Genomic DNA, 21,313 nt, shown 5'->3' on the forward strand with positions numbered 1-21,313 from the left:
TTGTTATTATCGTAACTGTTAAAGGTTGTAAAAACCGCATTTAGTGTGGTTACCAGAGGATTGTTTCCTTAAAACGGCTGTTCCCCTGTCACGCTGATCTCGGCGGATCTAGGCTAAAGTCCCGAATGACTCTCTGGTGGGGGGGGGGGGGGGGGGGCAGCAGCACCACCAGAACTGGGTGTTTCGTACTGGTCTGAGACGAGGCTTGCTTCTCTTAGAGCAGGACGCTCACCCAGACGTTCAGTCATAGCCATAGCTGTGTCTGAGCACTACGGGCCCTGGGCTAAGGTGGAATGCGACCCGTGCTGAGAGCCTTGCGGCACTGGGGGCCTAATACTCAGTGTCTGAAACGGAGCCTTCTGGGAACCAGGGGGAACCCAGTCGTATAAACCCCTTACCTCTGTAATCGGGTCACTGGGGAAGTGGACCATTAGATACCCGGTACTCGTGGGAACAAAATGGATGTCCAAAAAAATAGTTAGTGAGCAAACTGACAAAACCAAGACTGATGAGCAAGAAGAGTGTGACCGACAGGTCGAATGCACTCCTATTGCTAATGTAAACGTAGAAGATCCGACCCAAATGGAGGAGGAAGGCCTACTAAAATCTGATGATGAAGACAAGCTACCAGAAACTGGAAAGGAACGAAAAAACAAACGACTTTCCAGGGGAGAGCTACGAAGACGGAGGATAGCGAAAGCTTTAGCCAGCCAAATTCGAAAAGGTGATATCCAGAAGTGATAGGAGGCTGGCGTGGGCTGCCAAGCACCCGAACTCTGCTCCCGGCAAAGCCGGTTCCCCTGGGAACCAGGATGTGGGGGAAAAGCAGGGTGAGGGCGGCACTCCCAAAGCCGACTCTATTGAAGCCTCCAGAAGGACAGGTGGAAAGAGGGGGCAAGAGCACCTGACACCTGAGGATGCTGGGGGTGAGAAAAAGAAGTCGAGGACGAAGGAGAGAGAGGGGTTGGGTGTTTCACAGAGAACACCAACACCCACCTATTCGGAGACACTGTCCGTGGAGAAGATGGCAATCGCCAGAACTGAACACCCGAACAGGAAACTGACAGAGGTTGAAGCCAATAAAATCAAGGGGGAGCTGTCCAGACGGGCCATTCGTGGCAAAGACGTCAGAATAAGCAGCTGCCATCTTGAAGGCGGATGCCTAGTGGTCGGCTATACTAACGCAACCACAAAGGACTGGCTGGTCAAGCAGGTTCAGGAGCTGAGCCCCTTTGAGGGTTACTCGCTACAGCTTGCCCCAGCCAAAGACCTTGTGAAAGCTGTGAAGGTATCAGCGTTTTTTCCCACCACAACGGGGGCAACGACCAAGAAGGACGTGATGCAGGGCCTAAAGCTGCAGAATGACCTTGACATAGACCACTAGGCGGTTGTTGGAGGAAACTTAAACCCTAGCGAACAATTCCTTCTCATGATAATTGACGAAAACTCCCTGCAGAAGCTGAAGTCTCTTGCGATGCGCCCATTCCTGGGTTGCGAGAGGGTAACCTTCAGGTTGCATGGGAGCAAGGATCCCCACAAGTAGAGGATGGTTGCGGTTCTCCAGATAAATCTCCAACACAGCAAGGCGGCTACGGCTACGCTTTGCCAGAAAATTCTTGCCGACCGCATAGGCGTGGCTCTGATCCAGGAGACATGGGCGGCAGGAGGTAGAATCATGGGGATGGGCACCGCAAAAGGTGAGTTGATATATGATACTGACAGTGACAAACCTAGAGCTTGCATTTTTGTCGGTAGAGATATTAAGACACTGAAAGTCACTAATATCTGTTCTAGGGATTGTGCCGTGACCGAGGTATACGGGCAGATGGGTGACGGTGACGTCAGAATCCTTCTTGTGTCAGTATACCTGCCATATGACTCTCAGGAACCACCACCAACCAGAGAAATGAGGATGGTTGTTGAATATGGAGCCTGGGAAAGGAGACACCTGCTGTTGGGCTGCGACGCCAATGCCCATCATGTGGCCTGGGGCAGCAGCAACGTCAATGAGAGAGGTGAGAGCTTGTTAAGTTTTATAGCTGAATCTAATTTAGTTATACTCAACAACGGATCCAAACCAAGCTTTAGACATAGGAGAGGGGTGGTACTAAGGGAAGAGGTTTTAGACATAACCTTATCCAGTAATTATGCGGCGACAAATGTTGTAAAATATCTGATGACCACTCAGCGTCGGATCACAGTTACATTGAATTCACTATAGGTTCGATCTGTACAAAAGAGACCTATAGGAACGTAAGAAGGACAGACTGGAACCAGTATCGAGAGGTGCTAGGGGACAGACTAAGACAATTAAAAGAACCAGAAGAGCATGGGGTGGAGAGTATGGCGAATTCTCTAAATGCGGCCATACTAAGCTCGTACCAAGAAGCGTGCCCGGAGACTGAAAAGAACATGCGCAGGCAAGCCTGCTGGTGGAATAGTGGGTTAGAAGCTCTGAGGAGGAAGGTTCGCAGACTGTATAATGTAGCAAACCGTACGGGAAATTGGAACAACTACTCAAAGATGCTCACTGTTTAAAATTGGACAATTAGAAGAGCTAAGAAAGAGTCATGAAGAAAATTCTGTCAGGACATGGAGAGTGTTTCTGAATGTGCAAAGCTTCATAGAGTACTAGCTCGAGGTCAGGCCAATCCTCCAGGAACTATGCTTAAGGAGGATGGCACATATATGGACGGCCCAGAAGAAGCGCTGGAGAGCCTTTTGAGCGCTCACTTCTCAGGATCCTTGCAACCACAGAGCACAGTTCAGGAGGAGATGGAAATAGAGACTAGGGTGCGGACGGCAAGGAAAGATTGGGCTTGCGCTAGGGCTGTGATTACCTTTAACGGAATTAAATGGGCTCTTAGGGCATTTCAACCAATTAAAGCTCCGGGTACCGATGGCATCTATCCTGTGTTTTTGCAGGAAGGTGGGGACCAATTGATACTCCTCTTGGTGCGTGTTTTCAGGACCAGCTTAGCCAGTGGAGTTATACCAACAGCATGGAGGACCTCAAGGGTAGTATTCATACCGAAGCCTGGAAGGGACACATATGTTGTGCCTAAGGCTTTCAGACCAATCAGCCTTACATCGTTTCCCCTGAAGACCATGGAGAAATAGGTTAGTTAGCAAGATTGAAAATGCTATCTCGAATAAGGAAATAGTGGTGGCTGCATTTCTTGATATAGAAGGAGCTTTTGACAACACTAGTACTCGCTCTATTGTATCAAAGCTGTTGTCAAGAAATGTGGAAATCACCGTAGTGAGGTAGATAGGCAACATGCTCGAAGGTAGGAGAGCGCAAGCTTCTCTGTGTGGGACGATGAGAGAGGTCAAGGCCCAAAGAGAGTGTCCACAGGGTGGCGTCTTGTCACCAAATCTGTGGAACCTGGTGGTCGACGATCTCCTGTCCGAGCTCAATGTACAGGGCATATACGCTCAAGGATATGCTGACGATATTGTTGTATTAATAAGAGGAAATTTATAAACACTTGCCTGGAACTCATGCAGAGGGCATTGTCCATAGTGGAGAGGTGGTGTAACCAGGAAGGTCTGAGTGTCAATCCAATGAAGACTGTAATGGTACCATTTACAAGGAAGAGAAATGTTGATATCGCTTCGGTAATCAGATCCAGGTTAAGAGAGAGTTCAAGTACCTAGGAATAAGGCTGGACGACAAGCTCACCTGGAACAGCCATTTGGCACACATAACGCAACGCTCTCAGACCACACTTATGATGATGAGGTGGGCTGTTGGGAAGACCTGGGGTCTAAGTCCACAAATGACTAACTGGCTATACACTAGGGTTGCAAGACCGATGATGGTGTATGGTTCGGTGGTCTGGTGGACCAAGGTAATGCAAACTACTGCTGTAAAGAGACTACAAAAGATCCAGCGAGTGGCATGCCTTAGCATCACAGGAGCCTGAGAGGCACTCCAACTGCAGCCCTGGAAGTAGTGCTAAACCTGCCACCTCTCGACATCATTGTGAAAGGAGAGGCAAGGTTAGCAGCCTACAGAATGGCTTGCAGTGGCAACTGGAAGTATAATGCCTCCAGTTAGCACACAATAATTGTAGACAAGGTGCAGATGAACACCTTGGAAATGCTACCGGACAGGATGTTGAAGATCACAGATCTATAAAAACCATACAATGTCAACATTGTTGACAGGGATGCCTGGGACAAGGGTGAACCTGAATACATGAAAGGGGGGATCATTTGGTATACGGATGGCTCGAAAAAGCCGACGGGCACGGGGGCTGGAATTTATGGAGTCAGACCCATGGCGCAGTTCTGCGTAAGCCTGGGAAAAATGGCCACTGTATTCCAGGCAGAAGTTGTTGCCCTGTACGAGTGTGCAAGAGTGTGTTTGAAGCGTGGTCTTATAGGCCACACTGTATACATGAACTCGGACAGCAAAGCAGCAGTAATGGCACTTGCCAGTTTTGAACTTACCTCCAAGGCTGTATGGGACTGTCATCAGGCCATGAAAGCCCTGGGAAAGAACGACAGGATCATCAGGGCACAAAGGTATTGCTGGCAATGAGGGAGCTGACAAGTGGGCAAACAAAGGAGCTGAAAGCCCGCTCATGGGCCCAGAGCCGACGTGTGGCATTGCTTACAGCACAGCACGGAGAGCTGTTTGCCAGTGGATGGGCATAGAACATCGAAGGAGCTGGGAAAAAACAGAAGGCAGTGTACGGTCAAAGAGATTGCTGCAGGCACTTACTGGTGTGATAGCGGCAGATGCCCTTGGGCTGAGAAGGAAGACCCTGCGGAAGGTGGTTGGCTTTATTAGCGGCCATTGGGTATTCCGTGGACATTTACACAAGATGGGAATTCAAGTTGAAAGCCTCTTATGTAGGAAATGTGGAGAGGAGGAGGAGACAGCATTCCACGTGATATTTATGTTTCCAGCCCTACGAGATCTGCGCATGAGATCGCTTGGCCTATCGACTGGATATCAAAGGGAAGAACGGGTCACCATAGTCAAAAGGATCTCATGGTTCACAAAGGACCTGGGATTTGACAAAGAATAAGGACCTGTGAATGGGGGTGCAGAATAAGCTGTTCCAGCTGCGCTGCAATCCCATGGTTACTTTTATTCTCTGTTACTTTCCACCAAGATTTAAAATAATATAAATATATGACACGATTTTCAACAAACCATTACAGAGTTAAAAGGGAAAAAGTAACCTTGAAATTGAATTAAATAAACGAATGAAAAAGTACTTTATACAGTGAACCTAAGGGACTTGTAATATTTAATTACAAGCTTTACCCGTGCTTTGCAACGGAATAAGGACACTGGATAGCATAATGTAGAACAGTACACAGTGCCATTGCAAAGCTCAACAGTATTATAACATTTCCTTCGGCTCAACTCAATCATCCGTGAAGCATGATCACATGAACAACTTTACGAAGATACGCATTTGAATATGTATAAAATACAAATATATTGTAGATCAATCAATAATATTTAATTCCAAAAGTTCAAGAAAGAAACTTTTGGCGTCCAAAAAGTGCAGCAGGAGGAAAGAAAAATGAAAAGGCCTAAGTGTTTGCTGGGTCCATGACCATTTTTTGAGTAGACTTACGAGTTGAACCGTATCAACTCAGTATGAGTTGTTTATCATACTAAGCTAGTCAGTCGCCCGTCTATGTAGCCCACCACTAGGTTGACAATACACTAAATGGGCTAAAATTTGAAACAAAATTTACATGACGACCATGACGTTTGCTCTGTTGGTTTAGTTTAGATGAATTTTCGAAAATATGGCTGCGAAATTGCCAAAAATGCCTTGCCACTACAAAGGTTGAACATTTCTAGTTGGAGGACTAATATTATAGACTTTTTTACCTATTCCCTAACTCTCCCTAACTCAATTTTACCAAAAACCTTTACAAACTCAATCGGCTAACTTTACTTACCAACTGCTCCGAATTAGCCACCAACCCACATTGGGGGCCTATTATTACTTTCATTGGTTTTAAAGCTAAATCTGCAATATTTTAGTGGCTTACTTGATCTCCTCTTGCTGCAATATTTTATTTACTTTTTATTAGTGACGATCAATTTAACTGCTTTATTATGATGGGACTGTAAACGAATAATTAAAGCGCCTACCATTAATAACCCCTTACAAACCTATTCTAATCTCTTACAGCATTTTTTTACAGAGAACTTTTGTATAAGAGGTGCTTTGAAGTGGAGCTACAAAACGACAAAAGCGACAAAACTGTAATATACTAATGACGACTAACAGCTAGAGGGCCTGGAGGCGGAGCCCCCAGCGAGCCAAAGGCGAGTTCTTCTTTACAAACTTATTCATTTATTTGCGTTCATTATTACTCGCAAAGTGCCGACTACTCACAACAAATGTGTCTTAGAAGAGATGCTATGAAAATTAATCGATTTGGTACGTCACACTGACCAATGTAACGTCATATGTTTTGAAACGCGGCGTTGACACTGACGTGTGTCACTGTCATAGTGTTAGTGTAGTACATGCATTGTGTTTCTCGGGCATTGGACTATGACCTACGTCGGGTGACGCACCTAACCCGAGTGACGCTTCGGTGTCAGTGTGGTCATTCTGTCGTGGGGTTTGATGATCATTTAATGAACAAGGTTAGTATTTTAATACCAAATACATGGCAAAGCTGAGTCTGCCTAAGGTTGAATTGAATTTAAGTAATATCGTGTTGTATCACACATCAGAATATACGAAAAGTGAAAAACTAGCTTTTGCAACTTCACGCATAGTATTTTTTTTAATATGTAAAATTTTAAGAATTACATATAAAAAAGGGGACTGCATTACAGAATTATTTTTTTAAATACTGCGTGTTTTTCTATTCTAGGCTCAAAGTAAAAACATTGTTAGGCAATCGTCTAAAGGGATTCTAAAGGATATCCTTATAAAGAATCAATAATGAATTGATTTTAAAGATTAACAAAGTCATGTTAACAGAACTAACAAAGTTGTTCTTGTTTTCTGAGAGTTTTATATTAATAGTACCATGTTTCAAAATTAAACCCCACCCCACTACATCAAACCTACAGAATAAATGAATTTAATTTCCTGATTGAATTTGTACTAATGTATGTCTTGTATACATGTATGGATGTAACTTGTCAGATTCATCCCCTATTTACACAACATTAGTTTTAACGAGTACTTGCGTTTGCTACTAAAGGTTGGGTAAAAAGGTTTTTTGTTTTTAACATGTTGTTAGTATTTCGTTTGATGAAGAAATATGCTAAATTTGATCAAAATATGTCCATAGACAACCAAACTACAACAGTTTACTTTTCCTCCACAAAGCATAACATAGGATTTTTAATGCAAAGTTTTTTTTTACTTTCACTGTAAACCTTAATTGTATAATAATCTTCAAAATAATGAATTGTTTGTTTTCGTTAAGCTCTACACGATGGATGTGATGAGAGTTGGGAATTTCCATGTATTAAGCGTAAACATTTGGAGAAACTAATTTTTGAAAAATATCGAACCCCATAACACTCTGTTCTCTTTAACTAATCTTGCTGATTTGCGAACTCATTTAAGTTTATCCCGTTTAAGCTCACGGACACACACACACACACACACACACACACACACACATAAATATAAAACCATTTCAACAAAAAGTATTTTTGGTCTCCTGTGTGATCAAAAAGAAAAGTAAATCTGCCCCGGTTCGAGGTCTCACCAGGCCACCTACGGTTATAGCTACTTCCCTATTGGAGAAGTCACTAAAAAACAAAACAAAACCTGCAACCATGAGCAGATATTTTTCTACATTAAGATGTAAAATGTTAGCTTAAAGTGTATAGCTTATAAACTAAAAGGAAATCATGTTTGCAAACGTGCAGCAAATTAATACATTTGTTACAACCTTTCAGTGGTAAAAAAACAATTCATATTAGTATTGTATTGAATAAATTTAGATCAATTAACAAAATAGTACTTTTATTTTGTTATTAAATAAACAATCATTACTATTATGACGAGTTGAGACTCTAATACTGTGTGATCCGTAAAAATCCAAAAGCGATAAAATTTCAAACATTAGATTTAATCAGGCCAATCAAAGATCCTGTGACTAAAACGACAAATTTGCATTACCTTCCAATCTCTGGGACAGCTTCCACTTTTTCAAGAATTACCAAAAGAAATGTCTTTACTTATTTATTCAAGGGAAGCCGATAATGCTACTAAAGATTTGGCGGTATAGCGACATTTTCAAGAAATAATGGCTTTTAAACCAGTCAGAATGCTGGCCGTAGTAACTGTTTACATGTTTTCACTATCATAGGCACTTTTATTTAAGTTTTTATCATTCAAACCTGTTAATGTACATCGTATTCAAAATTGTTCAGGTAATTTGGTAATATTTATACTAGTTTTTTTTTCTTCAAACTAGCTGGAACTCAATAATTATAAATGAAATTATTTTACCATTCTATGATAAAAGCTGTATGGCTTTATCGTGAAACGTCGTATATAAATCAATCCTCTTTAATTATGTTTTTGAATGGCCCAACTAAATTTTACCTAGCAGTGGATTTAAATATTGCACTCTAACTTTAAATTTACTCTTTGTGCCATTATAAATTAGTCCAATATAGCCCATCTACTCATATTACACCCCATAAGACTTGCATGGCTTGAACTGACCACACTAAACACCTTTTCCAAACAATGTTTGTGTTTCTCAGAATTTATTTTATGGACGATATTCCTAGCTTCATAGAGTACCCAAGTATTCTTCTACAGTTCCTTTACAGCAAATATACGCCAAAGATAAAGCAAACAAAATAATCAGTACTTCATTTATATAATTTATGCCCCGTATAAAAGAGGTAAACACTGATAGCAGGGGTTTGTTCTGAGTTAGGTTGCATCGCACTTGCCTTAGGGACTTATTTTCTTAAAACTGTAAGTATTTTTAGATTATTTTATGCATTTATTATATGTATTTGATTGAAAATAATTATAAATCTTGTAATATAATATTAATCGAAACAGAGGATATGGCTTTAACAGTAAGCTTAATCTATAGCTATTGGTTTTTACGGAAGAATTAAATTTAAATTACGCATTTTGAGGTTAGGTTTGATCTGAGTTTTTATTTATACACCTATTGAAATGGCAATATGTACATTGGATGCGTCAAATCTCTTCGACTAAATAAGCAAATTAAAATTCATTCGATACAGTGATTTAACTATTCAAAAAAGGTTATATCGGTCCAAGCGAGTTATTTTATGACAAATTTAATTGCAAGACCACTAAATAACAATAAAAATTTGAACATACTATATTTGGTACGGCTTATGAAAATCGCTGAACTATAAATTTCTATTAGTATATTTAAATTAAAACTAAAATTATATAAACAATGGTTACCAAACGGAGCAAAACCTTTTCCGTTGTTCCTTTTTGGTTTACATTGTGGTGGTAGTAAGAGATGGCCTTGCAAATTCCATAAAAAAACTTCTAACATAGTTTTATAGATGTTTAATATAACGCATTTTATATTGCCTAGATTTTACAAACGCTGCTCTATTAGTATATTGGTACTTGTGTTCCTATTTTCAATGGTGGCTAGCCAAGAAATTCATAAGATAAAACGCGTCGTCCGTTAAAAAATTCGTGCTGCTTATATATTTGAGAAAATCAATTTAGTTGTATGTAAGAATATCTTAATCAATCCGATTAATGTTATACGGATATCTTATAGAATGAATATTAATTGTTCCTAGTCGATCTCATTATTCATTTTTAATTTATTAAAATGGTTACGAATTCTTAGTACACTCTTTGAAATAAAATATAAAACGCATGGCAAAATGTATTATTAATTTTGTATGGATTTAGCATTGCGTTGCTGTAAAACAAAACAAAACCTTTAATTACACTTCCAAGCAAGCGTCACCGACCTGTTTGTTCATGAAAACTGAATTATTAAGAAATATTTGCTAGCATTTAATATATTCTAAATAGGTCTAGCTAGATAAATAGTTAAATAAATATGTTTACCCATAATTACTTCATTGTTCCTTTATTGAATTTCTTTATTAATTAAACTGTTCGTTTGCATTTCAAAGGTAAAACATAATGAAAACTAAACTTAATAGATGCAAACTAAATTAATAACATATTTGACAAATGTTTGGGAGTTAAACGTCAAAAGATTATTCAGAATTGTTTACTATGCAAATAACAATGTATATAACATTCTATCGTATGAAATCATTTAAAGTACACATACATTTGAACATGTTTGTTGGGATTATTTAATATATACTTCTACATTACACTTGCGGAATCATGCTTTCCAACCTTGTTTTTATTTTGTTACTGCACTGCAAAACAAGTGTAGTTTTATCCTCCACCAGCACCTTAGTTTTTTTACCACTTACCGTCTTTTTTGTATATTTACCGTCTTGTGAGTAACAGTATACGCGTAAATATATGTTTTAAGTGTTATAGGACGTTTCTTTTATTTACTTTCTGTTAGTTTTATACAGTGTGTAAATTAAGTATTGAAACAAATCTCTATTTTTAAAGCCGAAATATATATAAATATTCTGTTTGTGGCAATAATTGTTAACAAAGGCTCCACAATTTTTACATCAAAAATATTTTTTACCCCCCTAACAGCGTAGGGGGTAGGGGGTGACTTTTTTTTCAAATAGCAACCGCTATTAAGGGGTGAGATTCCACCTCGGATTTGCGTCATTGTATTTCTTTTGACAAGTCCTTCAAAATAAGGGGTCACTCAATAGGGGTTCCTATTTGAAAAAATGAGTCACCCCCTACCCCCTACCCTGTTAGGGGGGTAAAAAATATTTTGTTGTAAAAAATTGCGGAAAGTTTGTTAACAATTATTTCCACAAACAGAATATTTCTATCTATTTCGGTTTTAAAAATACAGATTTGTTTCAATACTTAATTTACACACTGTATTATAATAGTACTTTGAACTTTGTTTAAACGATAACAAATACTGTTCTGTTTTATTAAGTTGTCATTATCGTGGTACACCGATTTTTAGGATTAGACTACAAATGCCTCTCATTGGCCTTTCATTGGTGACGATTAAACATTTCCACATTAACTTTTGTGGCTACTATGTTAAATTGGTACACAGCAAGAAATAAATATATGTTGTGCAAAAACTTGCTCGCACCCTACAGGTGCATCGCACAACCTTAATTTCAATTTAAGTACTGTATATCATAACAATAACCTTATCCTAGTTATTTCATGCTGCCTTACACAAATTATATACAAAGTCAAATTATGTGAGACTGATAGGGTGAAAATGTTACTATTCCATGATAAGTAATGGTTTCTGGAGAAGATTTTAGTTTTTTATACTAATGTTGCATTCAGTTTTGCATCATGATGTTCAGGAAGTGACTTTGGAAAGTCTCCGTGAATGTGATTAAAGAGAAACACAATGTTCAATGTTTCTAACCAATAGCCCAACCATCTGTTAAGGTACACACACAGATTTTGGGCTAGGTTATGCACATTGTCACTATGGAAAACAGGGATGACCATCGTCGGAAACTATAACAACCCGAAATAAAACTTATTTGGATGAGTCAGCATTTCACAATGTAAACCTTTTTTAACAAAGGAAAACTAAAAAATGATCATCTTTTGTGCCAAAGTATACGTTACGGACGTTTGTATAAGTTTCATATTTTAATGATTACTATGCTATCTCTTGATAGCTTTACCAGCTAGTCAATTGATGTAGGAACGGAAAAGGAAACGAAATTAAAATCGGTTTATCCATCCATATTTACAAATATTACAATCGGGACCACGTCCCTGCAAGTGCCAAGCAGTAACAATTATTAGGTGAGAATCATTGAATACAATCGGGAGCAGGTCTTAGAATTAATATCGAGTCCACGACCCTTCGCGACCTTTATAATATCCAATCTAATTTTAGCAAAAAAAAAACCAAAAAAAACTGTTTACTCAACATTTTTGTTCAAGTAGTTCAAACAAAATTCCTCAACGGGTTTTGGTACGTTCAAGAATTTTTGAAAGGATTTTTAAAGGTTCCTCCAATCATAGTTTTGTCATGACACCTTTATCCAGCTTAAGGTAGCTTTGAGATGCTATTTTAGCTATCAGATAAGCACTACCATGACATTCTAAACTACAGTTCTTATGACTACTTGTTTTGTCAAATCCGAATATACAGGGTGACACAAAGGAACCGGACGTTTTTTAAACAGCTGTTCCATTGTGGTTGCACGTGATAGGAAGATTGAAGTTATGTCATTACCTTCAGTAAGGCTTGCCATTTTTGTTGAAGTGGCTCAGTGGACCATAGACCATCGCGTTTTCGCATACGACACTTTGGTCCGAAATGGTGAATCCGTCGTCAAATCCAGCGGGAATTTAGTCGACATTTTAATATTGAACGCCATGGAACGGTTCCAAGTTGAAATACGCTATTAAGATGGGTTTCAGGGTTCCGAACAACTGGGAATATAACAAGAAAGAAACCACCAGGCCTTGTCAGAACTTCGAGAACACCCGAAAACATTGCCAGAAAGAGAGCAGTATTGAATGAATGTTTCCTAAGGTGATTTCTCGCTTTGGTGACATGCCGTGGCCGCCAAGATCACCCGGCTTGTCCACTAGTGATTATATCCTTTGGGGGTTTCTTAAGGAGCGTGTTCATGCTCACAAACTACTCTAGGGGATTTGAAGTTTGCAATCATAGAAGATATCAAAAGGCATTGAACCTCCTGACCCGAGTTTCAGATGATTTTCAGACCAGAATGAACATTTGTAGATAAGTACATGGCCGCCATTTGCATGACGTCATTTTCAAATAATGACGGTTTTATAACAAATGGCAAATGTTTACCTCACTATGTACAGTATTAAATCCAGTTTATTCCTTTTAACTACTGTGTACTACTTATTTAAAAAACGTCCGGTTCCTTTGTGTCACCCTGTATTTCATCTATATTTCAGAATATATTGTCACCATTATACTTTGTTTAGTAGAGTTTAGATTGGTTTAAACCCTTTGGACCCCGACTCGAACATTAGTATACTGATAGTTCATGTTAATTCTTTACGAACAATTTACCAAGTGATTAGAAAAACATTATGCTTAGTGGTCCAGGATCACTTATTGAATTAAATGGTTTATACTATTTGTCCGTCAGTTATCCTATTGTCGTCTTAGGCGACCGGTTTGAGGATTAAAATCCCATCATCAGGCAGTTAAAAATGTCATTTCACTCAAATTAAGATCGCCAGTAAACACAAAAACACGCTCATAAGTAAATAAGTCAGTCATGACCACGCATCTACTCGTGCCGCGTTGTAGTGTCCTGTTCTGGCCAGTTACCAATATTAGTACAAAACATATGCGAGTTTTTGTGTTTACCGACGACCTCAATTTGAGTGAAATGAAATATTTAACCGCCTGATGATGGGATTTTAATCCCGAAACCGGTCGCCTACGATGACAATAGGATCACTGACGGACAGGTAATATAAATCATTTAATTTAGAAAAACATTTAACTTGATAAAGTTTTTACTTCAAACAATGCAAAGTAGGTCTTGTTTGAAATGTTAAATACAAATCGGTCAGCTGCATGATTCTCCAGTGTTTATTGAGATTTATATTTTTCCTTAACAAAATGCTCTGATATCAATATAATATTTTAATAATAATCTACTATTTATCTATCAACTTTTTTAATAATACATAATGTAGGCCTATATAAACTAATTTTAAAACTTTTTAGACACCGTTTCCAATACAACAACCATAACAAAAGACCATCAACAAAACATCACTACCATTATGTAGATATATATTGTATAGATTATTTTACAATTTAAACAATCGGATGTTAAATCAACTTTGAACTGTCGTCGAAACCTCCTTTGATTTTCTGAAATATTACTCGTATAAATGGCTATAATGTGACTGTTAATGACCAGATTATAGTTGATTGTTTGTGGTTATAAGCCTAGAAATAACCTAGAGAATATCAATCTTAAGGTGAAAATGAATACTTAAGTGTTCATCTAATAGGCTCTTCTTTTAAAAAACCTTTTACTTTCTTTTTACTGTATTCAATATATAACCTATCTGATATTTTAAAAGCTGCCTGTTAATGTTATTCTACAAAAATTATAATAACACAAAACTATGATTTGGCCCTAACTACATTTTAAGTATGAGTATGTCAATCGCTAATTAACTTCATAGTAAACGGAGAAAGAAACGGGACCGTATCGTGACACGAAAATAACACTTTTTAAATAAAACAAAAATAAGTTAACTAAATTAAATTGATTTTGCCAACATTCCCTTTGATTTTAAACGGCTTTAACAAAGTTACTTCCCTACCATTACGTGTTAGGGGGCAAACAATTTACTATACAACGTTTAATTTTACCCATATCAGCTAGCAAGAAGTTTGAATGTATTTTACTTTAACCGAAAGATACAGCTTGTAGTAGGCCTATTCAGTGTTAAACGTATACTGGGAAATTTTTAAAAAGTTTGCGATTGGACCACATTAAAATGAATATTTTGTTTATCAATGAGCAAACGAAGTTTGGAATCAGTATTCTCTTACTTCGCTGTAAAATATTTAATATAACGATAGTTGTAAATCTAAGGATCTTTGACATTCCTAGCAACCGATCGGTAAAGAAAATTTAAACGCCCAACTACCAACACAATAAAGGGTCATAGTACTAAAAATAACAGAGACAGTCCTATAGTTGTGTTTACATTGGTCTAGTTTTTAAACTCGTTCGACTATGACAAGTTCAAAACAAGTTGACTCAAATAAGGAAATATATGCTGATTAGATATCATCATTTGCTGATTAGATCCTGGATTCTAGAATCCCGTTTCAGCTGTGTTCTTTGAAGTTATTTACGTTCGAAATTACAACTCGAATTCATCTAATAAGTGGATAAATTGGTTTTAAGATCCAAAGAAAAATCTGATAATTATGACAAATCTCATGTGTCAAAAGAGGATGTACATGAAAGTTGAGAATTCATTGAAACAATAAAACTATTAACAAAACCATGAGCGTTTAAGGTTTCCCTTTTGGTAAATTATGTGATTTCCTTACGGCCAGTGTTATCTAGACTTACACGTACCTTGTCATCTGTTCATATAATATTTCAGAACAAAGATCCCAACCGTACAAAACCACTGGAACTCTCTTTTATCTGAGAGTGTTGTTTGTAGGTAGGTTCCAGCAAGTGATGGTTCGAGTGTTAGCGCTGTTGGTAGTGGTGGCTGGGTGTGCCTTGGCCAAAAGAGGTACTTACAGCGGCAACCGCAGTGGCTGCCTCAGCGTCGACACCATCGATCGCAGCATCAGAGAAGTATGGTTCAGCTTATGTATTTCATTAACAATTTGTTGATTGGTTATTTTTACCAGCCCAGACCCTTTGAACTCTATCAACTTTTAACTACCTCTGTGCCTAACCAAGGCCCCAACAAAAAAAAACATGCCATGTGCAGCGCGGGCAGCACAGCACTACGTCACAGTGGTGGATAGTTGTACTGTACTAAACTCTCACCATTAAAATCTCACAAACAGCCAGCTTGCTTATTTACCTAAAACATATGGGAATGGCAATGACAATGAATTTATCCACTAGTGTGACGTCATGGATCCTGCAGCATGGACTGTTTTTCTAGTGGAGCCTTGGCCTAACCGTACAAGGTGGACACATTCAAATTCTTTTGAAAGCATACGATAATACTTTCTATTTGATTTATTAATTATTATCAAACTTCGATTATTATTTAACTACAATTATTGGCAGTATGAGAAGCGTTTTTATCAGTTATTTCTCAGTTAAATGAACTTGTGTTTAAAGGTTAAGCGTTTTCCCAACTACTTTATCTTACGTAGTACATCCACAAGTTCACAAGCCCTAAACGTACATCAGGAGTATTGAACTCCCCCGAACTAAATTGCCTCTGTGTACAAATTTAACATATCTTCAACATTGCTGATGAATCAAGATCCCTAGAAAAGTCGGATCCTATCCCTTGATTTGAGGCTGATAGGATTAATTTGACAACTGAAACTGCGGGCTCCACGAACACATGTTTACGATCTGATAAAACAAAAGTTAGCATTTTTCTGTTTTATTTCAATTTGAATTTATTTAAGCGTTAAATAAAAAACTGTGTATTTTATGTTCTATAATAAAGCCAATATTATATTGTTCTAAAATGTAGTAAGAAATCGTTACTACTTTATGGGCTCTTAAATCAAACAAAACCCTCACAGCAAATTTAGTTCCGTATTTTAATAGGATGTACATCTGTAACATACAAGAAACAAACTTTTATAACTATATGCGGAGTGTGTAAGTGAAAACACTGTTTCATAACGCAATAAAACATAACGTTACAAAAAATAAAAAAATCTATGGCGCCAAAAAAACACTATTTTAGAGAAAACCTAACACTGAAATGTTAATCTCTGAACATCAACCAAGCTCCAATCATATACAACTTACCACAATATTTTTATTGCAATTTAGACAGTAAGTATTAAAGTGTACTTAATATTACATGACAAGTGGGTTCCTTAAGTGAGCAATGTGGTTACACAATTTTGTTTTGCATATTTTAGAACTACTGTGATCAACCACTGTTCGTAACCTTCGTCCCGAAGACGGAAGAAAACACATTACTTGACAACATTTGCTACACTTATTTCCCACTTCCTGATGATCCTAACACCTTCCAGATCTACGAATCAAGGGTGTTGTAAGTGTAATTTGTTAAGTACTTACTTGATTAAGTCACAAAAAGCAATTTCCATTAAAGCCATAGGAAATAACTTATGATGCTGAAAAGGCAAGCAAATAAGGATACAAAGCAAAGCAGTCCCACTGAATCATTGTAATGCATTAAAAGAGGCAGGTTCATTTGTTCAACTTTATAAACATATAGTTTTGTATTAATTAATCAGTCACGCATTATCAAACCCTATTTTAGAAGTAGTCCAGGGTAAGGGGTGGATAATCTAATAGAAGGAACATGACCTTTAGGTCTGCAGACACTCCCCTGGTTCTTGCAACCACCAATATTACATTAATATGTCTGGGTTTAATGATTCTCACAAAGCGACCTTAAGTGTGTAAGAATGTTTAGGGAAAATGAAACCTTTTTAATAAATCCATATATCTATTGTAATTTTCTAATAAGAGTATCTATATTCTTTAATTTGTATAATGCATATAAACGAACAAACACGTAAGAAATTGTATAGCAAGTTTAACTGAAATGACAATACATAGTATGCAATCACAGGTGATGAAGTGATCAAAACTGGCCCGATTAATTATAAACCAATATCCATAATACATTAAATATATAAACTATTTACATCAGAAGGTCTTTTCTAATCAAACGCGTTGCACAGCTAACCTAATTATTAATGAGGATGTATGAATAGAAATAACTATTTCCTATGACCAAATGAAACTGATAGTTTAACACTAAATTATGTTTTAGCTGTGACGGATCTAGCGACGTCGTGTCTTTCATCGGTACCCAATTCGACTTGGGTGTTCAAAGATACGCAAGTGAGTATTGATAAGGTGGATAAGTTTATAAGCCTATCGCTTTAGCTTCAATGAAGTAATTATACCATCAATACTATAGATATTTGGAGCTTGTAAGTAGTTTTAAGCTGGGTACTTTATTGTTACAAAAGAGTTTCAAATTAATACTAAGTACCTATATTGTATCCACGACATTTAATCCAAAAATAACATATTATGGTGAGCAAGTTATCTGAAAAAAATTGAAATAAAATATATAATCCCACTTATACAATTAAAGAATATACTAACAAGAATGTTTGTGTAGTATCTGCTTACTATCAAAACATTACTTTGTTGTTTAAACTTTAAAATCACTTTCCTGCATAAATGCTGTTTAATTTTCCTTTTGATTTAATTGAATGTTGCTGCAATTGCCTTTTAATTTGTGAAAACTTCAAAAACAACCATATTATCCACTACCTTTTCAACAATATTATTGATGGAACTGACTAAGTGCTAAAAATGTATAGACTTTAAAAAGCTCAACGAAAATGAATAACTGGAATATATGTTACTATTGAACAAAAGCCGTTTAACCCCTCCAAAAAACTACTCTAAAAGTCTTAAATCCAAAAGGACGGTTTTTATTATTGATTGTATTCATCACTGTAAAAAGTTACTAAAAAATGTTTCAGACCCTTACTGCACATCATCTGAAATTTACTTCGGATATGCTGGCTGTGATACTTACCTCGTCTACAGCTGTAACAACTTTGGAAGTAAGTATATAACATATATAAGATTAGTTGATAGATGATGAACCAACAAAACTCTTTCATCAATAGTTTCAATAGTTTACTTTGTTTGGTTTGTATTATATAATTTTATTTACTAAACGATTATCTATCACAAGCGGGTTGATATGTTGTAAGGAATTACAATAAAGGACCTTTTTTAACGAAAAATCAACTAAATCAGTCCAGGTTATGCTGAATAAGAAATGGATACTATGTGATAAACAGTTGGGCATGATTAGGTTTTGATAGGTCCAAAATATGTAGGCAAAGTAATATCCATAAATGTTGAATCTTTGGTAGTGGTGAGGTAAATCAAACGAACTTCACGTTAACTATTTTTAATTTAAACACATTGAATACAATAACAATGTTTTTGAGAACCAATATTACTAAATAAAATAGTTTAACTTTTTTATAAATATCTGATCAAGGTAATGAGATTATAATATTGGACAGGGTGTATGGATTCTTTTTGTTCTTGTTACTAGCCATGGTTTTAACCTATTTAATCGATTTGGTTAACTCAGGTAGTGGCATGCGAGGTAACTGTGCTGTATGATTAGATTAGTTTACGGTAGGTGTTCCAACGCAGGAAACCTGACCAAACTTTTCTGCTGCAGTGAACTTTATGGGTAGGTTAGTTTACAGTAGGTGTTCCAACGCAGGAAACCTGACCAAACTTTACTGCTGCAGTGTGCTGTATGGATAGGTTATTTTACGGTAGGTATTCCAAATGCAGGAAACCTAACCTAACTTGTCTGCCGTAGTGTCCTATGTCGTCCCATATTCTCACAGCACCACATTTGTTTACCAACTTTCTGTAAAGTATTGAAGCAATTCTAACCTCTCTCCCATTTCTCCCTAGACTGCAACAACTACGGAAGCTCTCCTTGCATTTACGGAATCTCCGCTCAATGCCGATCCATTGGATTGTCATGTCTGAGGAAGGTTGAGGAGATTGTGTCCGACAACTGTCTGCCGGACCTTGAGTACTACGTTCTGCCCATGAAGCTGCCTAACAGATGTGTGACTCAACAGAACTGCCTCAACCCCACCGCCGGCAACCAGTTCTACAAGGCCCTCGGCTTTACGGGACCTATTGGAGTGTACAGATGAACCTAATCACGTTCCTATTTGGGTTTTAAATGAATACTATTTTTTGTACAAAATAAAGATATAATATTTAACAATTTTGTAATTAATAAATCCTTTTACATATAAATGTTATTTTTAAATAACTTCTCTGTTTTCATTGATCACTAATCTAGAGAAAGAACTAGCTAATCTTGCCTATAGAAGTGACACTTCTAAGTAAGTTACGTAGTATTATAGCTGTGTTTGTACAGAAGAAATTTTGATTTCAGTCCCTTTCCCTCAAAACACATTAATATTTAAAGGCTAAAGCCCCATATTTACGGTGTTTTATTTTGTATGAAGATGTATGATCTTAATTTTGTAGTCCTAAATGGACATAAATTATCAAACCGTTTCAAATATCATACTCATCACAAAATAGGAATGTTCCAATATTAGAGTTAATTCAAGCGAAGGGGTTTGCCAAATTTGGCATTTAATTTTTAATGCAATTTTAAATCATGTTAGTTTTTTTAAGTATATTACGTCACTAGTCCAGAAGATAGGTGTTTACCATACGAGTACGAACACATTTTGGACGAGTAACTTCCGATATTTTTCGCCATGCTTCTCAAAACTAACCTAACAATAAAAAAACTGAACAAATCTGTTATATTTCCACTGACTAAAGGGACTTAACTACGGAAGCCTTCGTACATTTACGGAATCTCCGCTAAATACCAATCTATTGGATAGTCCAGATTACGATCAAATATTTTCAGTAACAAACACTACTCACAACTTCTAACGTTATGTTTTCGTTTATTGATTCGTTGACTTATTGCCAATTATAATCAGACTGGTGTCCGGTAAAAATCCATTGCAGTACAGTGGAATGTAATGAAACCCATAAGCAGGTTGCAAACAGCTGTTTTCTGGACTGATTTCATGCGTGGAAAGTCTATTAAAACAATGTAGTGTGGCAAAAATAACATTTTAAAATGAAGTTAAATTGTAATAGTGGTCGTTAAAATATACTCCACTTTCATTCACAACCCCATATAAACCACCCTATTTAATGATATTTTGTGAAGGTCCGCTTCCCTTTCTGAGCTTATCACAAGATTATTACAAACCCAGAAAATTATCAATCGGTTTCTATTCTGAATCAAACGTAAACATAATATAAAAAAAAAAATTAATATGGTTTATGGTTTAAATTTTTTTTGGGAATAATTAATTTTATATTTATTATGATCAATGTACTTAAGCAAATGTTTTTTAATGCTGGCTAATCTAAAATACAGGTTTTCATCCCCCTGGTATTGTGGACCCCCATGAGCTGTAGCAATATCGTTCCTTGATGAACGTAAATATTAGACCACTTTTACCATTGGCCACTTGATAATTATGGGATGACCAATGAAAACAGTGTTACAATATCTTTGCACTAATATTGAGATATCATCACACGGCCTACTGGGGAGCGAGCTGGTGTAGTAATTAGATCGTGGGACTTCGGTCCCTGAGTTCCCGGGTTCAAATCCCGCCAAATCACCAATGGATTTTATCTAAGTTATAATGCCGCAACCCCTAGGCCTGAAGTAATGTGAAAAACAATCTCGGGCTCGTGCCAAGCGTCCTAGGACAAAAATCACACGAACAACAAAGTTTAGTGGTAGGCGGGACACTACAGAAGTGCAATTTGAAAGTGAACTCATTTGAGGAAATTCCAGTACAAATATATAGTTGAAATATATACTTAACTTAAGTTGCAAATGAAAATGTATCCGTATGTCACATATTTATTTGACTCATATTCGTTACT

General features: G+C 37.1%; 1 protein-coding gene across 1 annotated transcript; it reads left to right on the forward strand.

The window, feature by feature from the left end:
- Nucleotides 1-8,848: 8,848 nt before the first annotated feature.
- On the forward strand, nt 8,849-19,601 carry LOC128998410 (uncharacterized). Its single transcript, XM_054424529.1, has 6 exons — nt 8,849-8,951; nt 15,288-15,427; nt 16,696-16,832; nt 17,583-17,653; nt 18,310-18,393; nt 19,277-19,601. The coding sequence occupies exons 2-6, from the start codon at nt 15,305-15,307 to the stop codon at nt 19,525-19,527; spliced, it is 666 nt and encodes a 221-aa protein (XP_054280504.1). The 5' UTR covers nt 8,849-8,951; nt 15,288-15,304; the 3' UTR covers nt 19,528-19,601.
- Nucleotides 19,602-21,313: the final 1,712 nt, after the last annotated feature.

Source organism: Macrosteles quadrilineatus, unplaced genomic scaffold (assembly GCF_028750875.1).
Source record: "Macrosteles quadrilineatus isolate MER2022 unplaced genomic scaffold, UCM_ALF_1.0 Scaffold_7__1_contigs__length_78375512, whole genome shotgun sequence".
NCBI lineage: Eukaryota > Metazoa > Arthropoda > Insecta > Hemiptera > Cicadellidae > Macrosteles > Macrosteles quadrilineatus.

Bases quoted from the DNA above. Each gene is read 5' to 3' on its own strand.
- LOC128998410 (XM_054424529.1), top strand. From the start codon at position 15,305: ATGGTTCGAGTGTTAGCGCTGTTGGTAGTGGTGGCTGGGTGTGCCTTG. The intron at 16,833-17,582 runs GTAAGTGTAATT...ATTATGTTTTAG, and splicing joins ATCTACGAATCAAGGGTGTT to CTGTGACGGATCTAGCGACG. The intron at 17,654-18,309 runs GTGAGTATTGAT...AAAATGTTTCAG, and splicing joins GGGTGTTCAAAGATACGCAA to ACCCTTACTGCACATCATCT.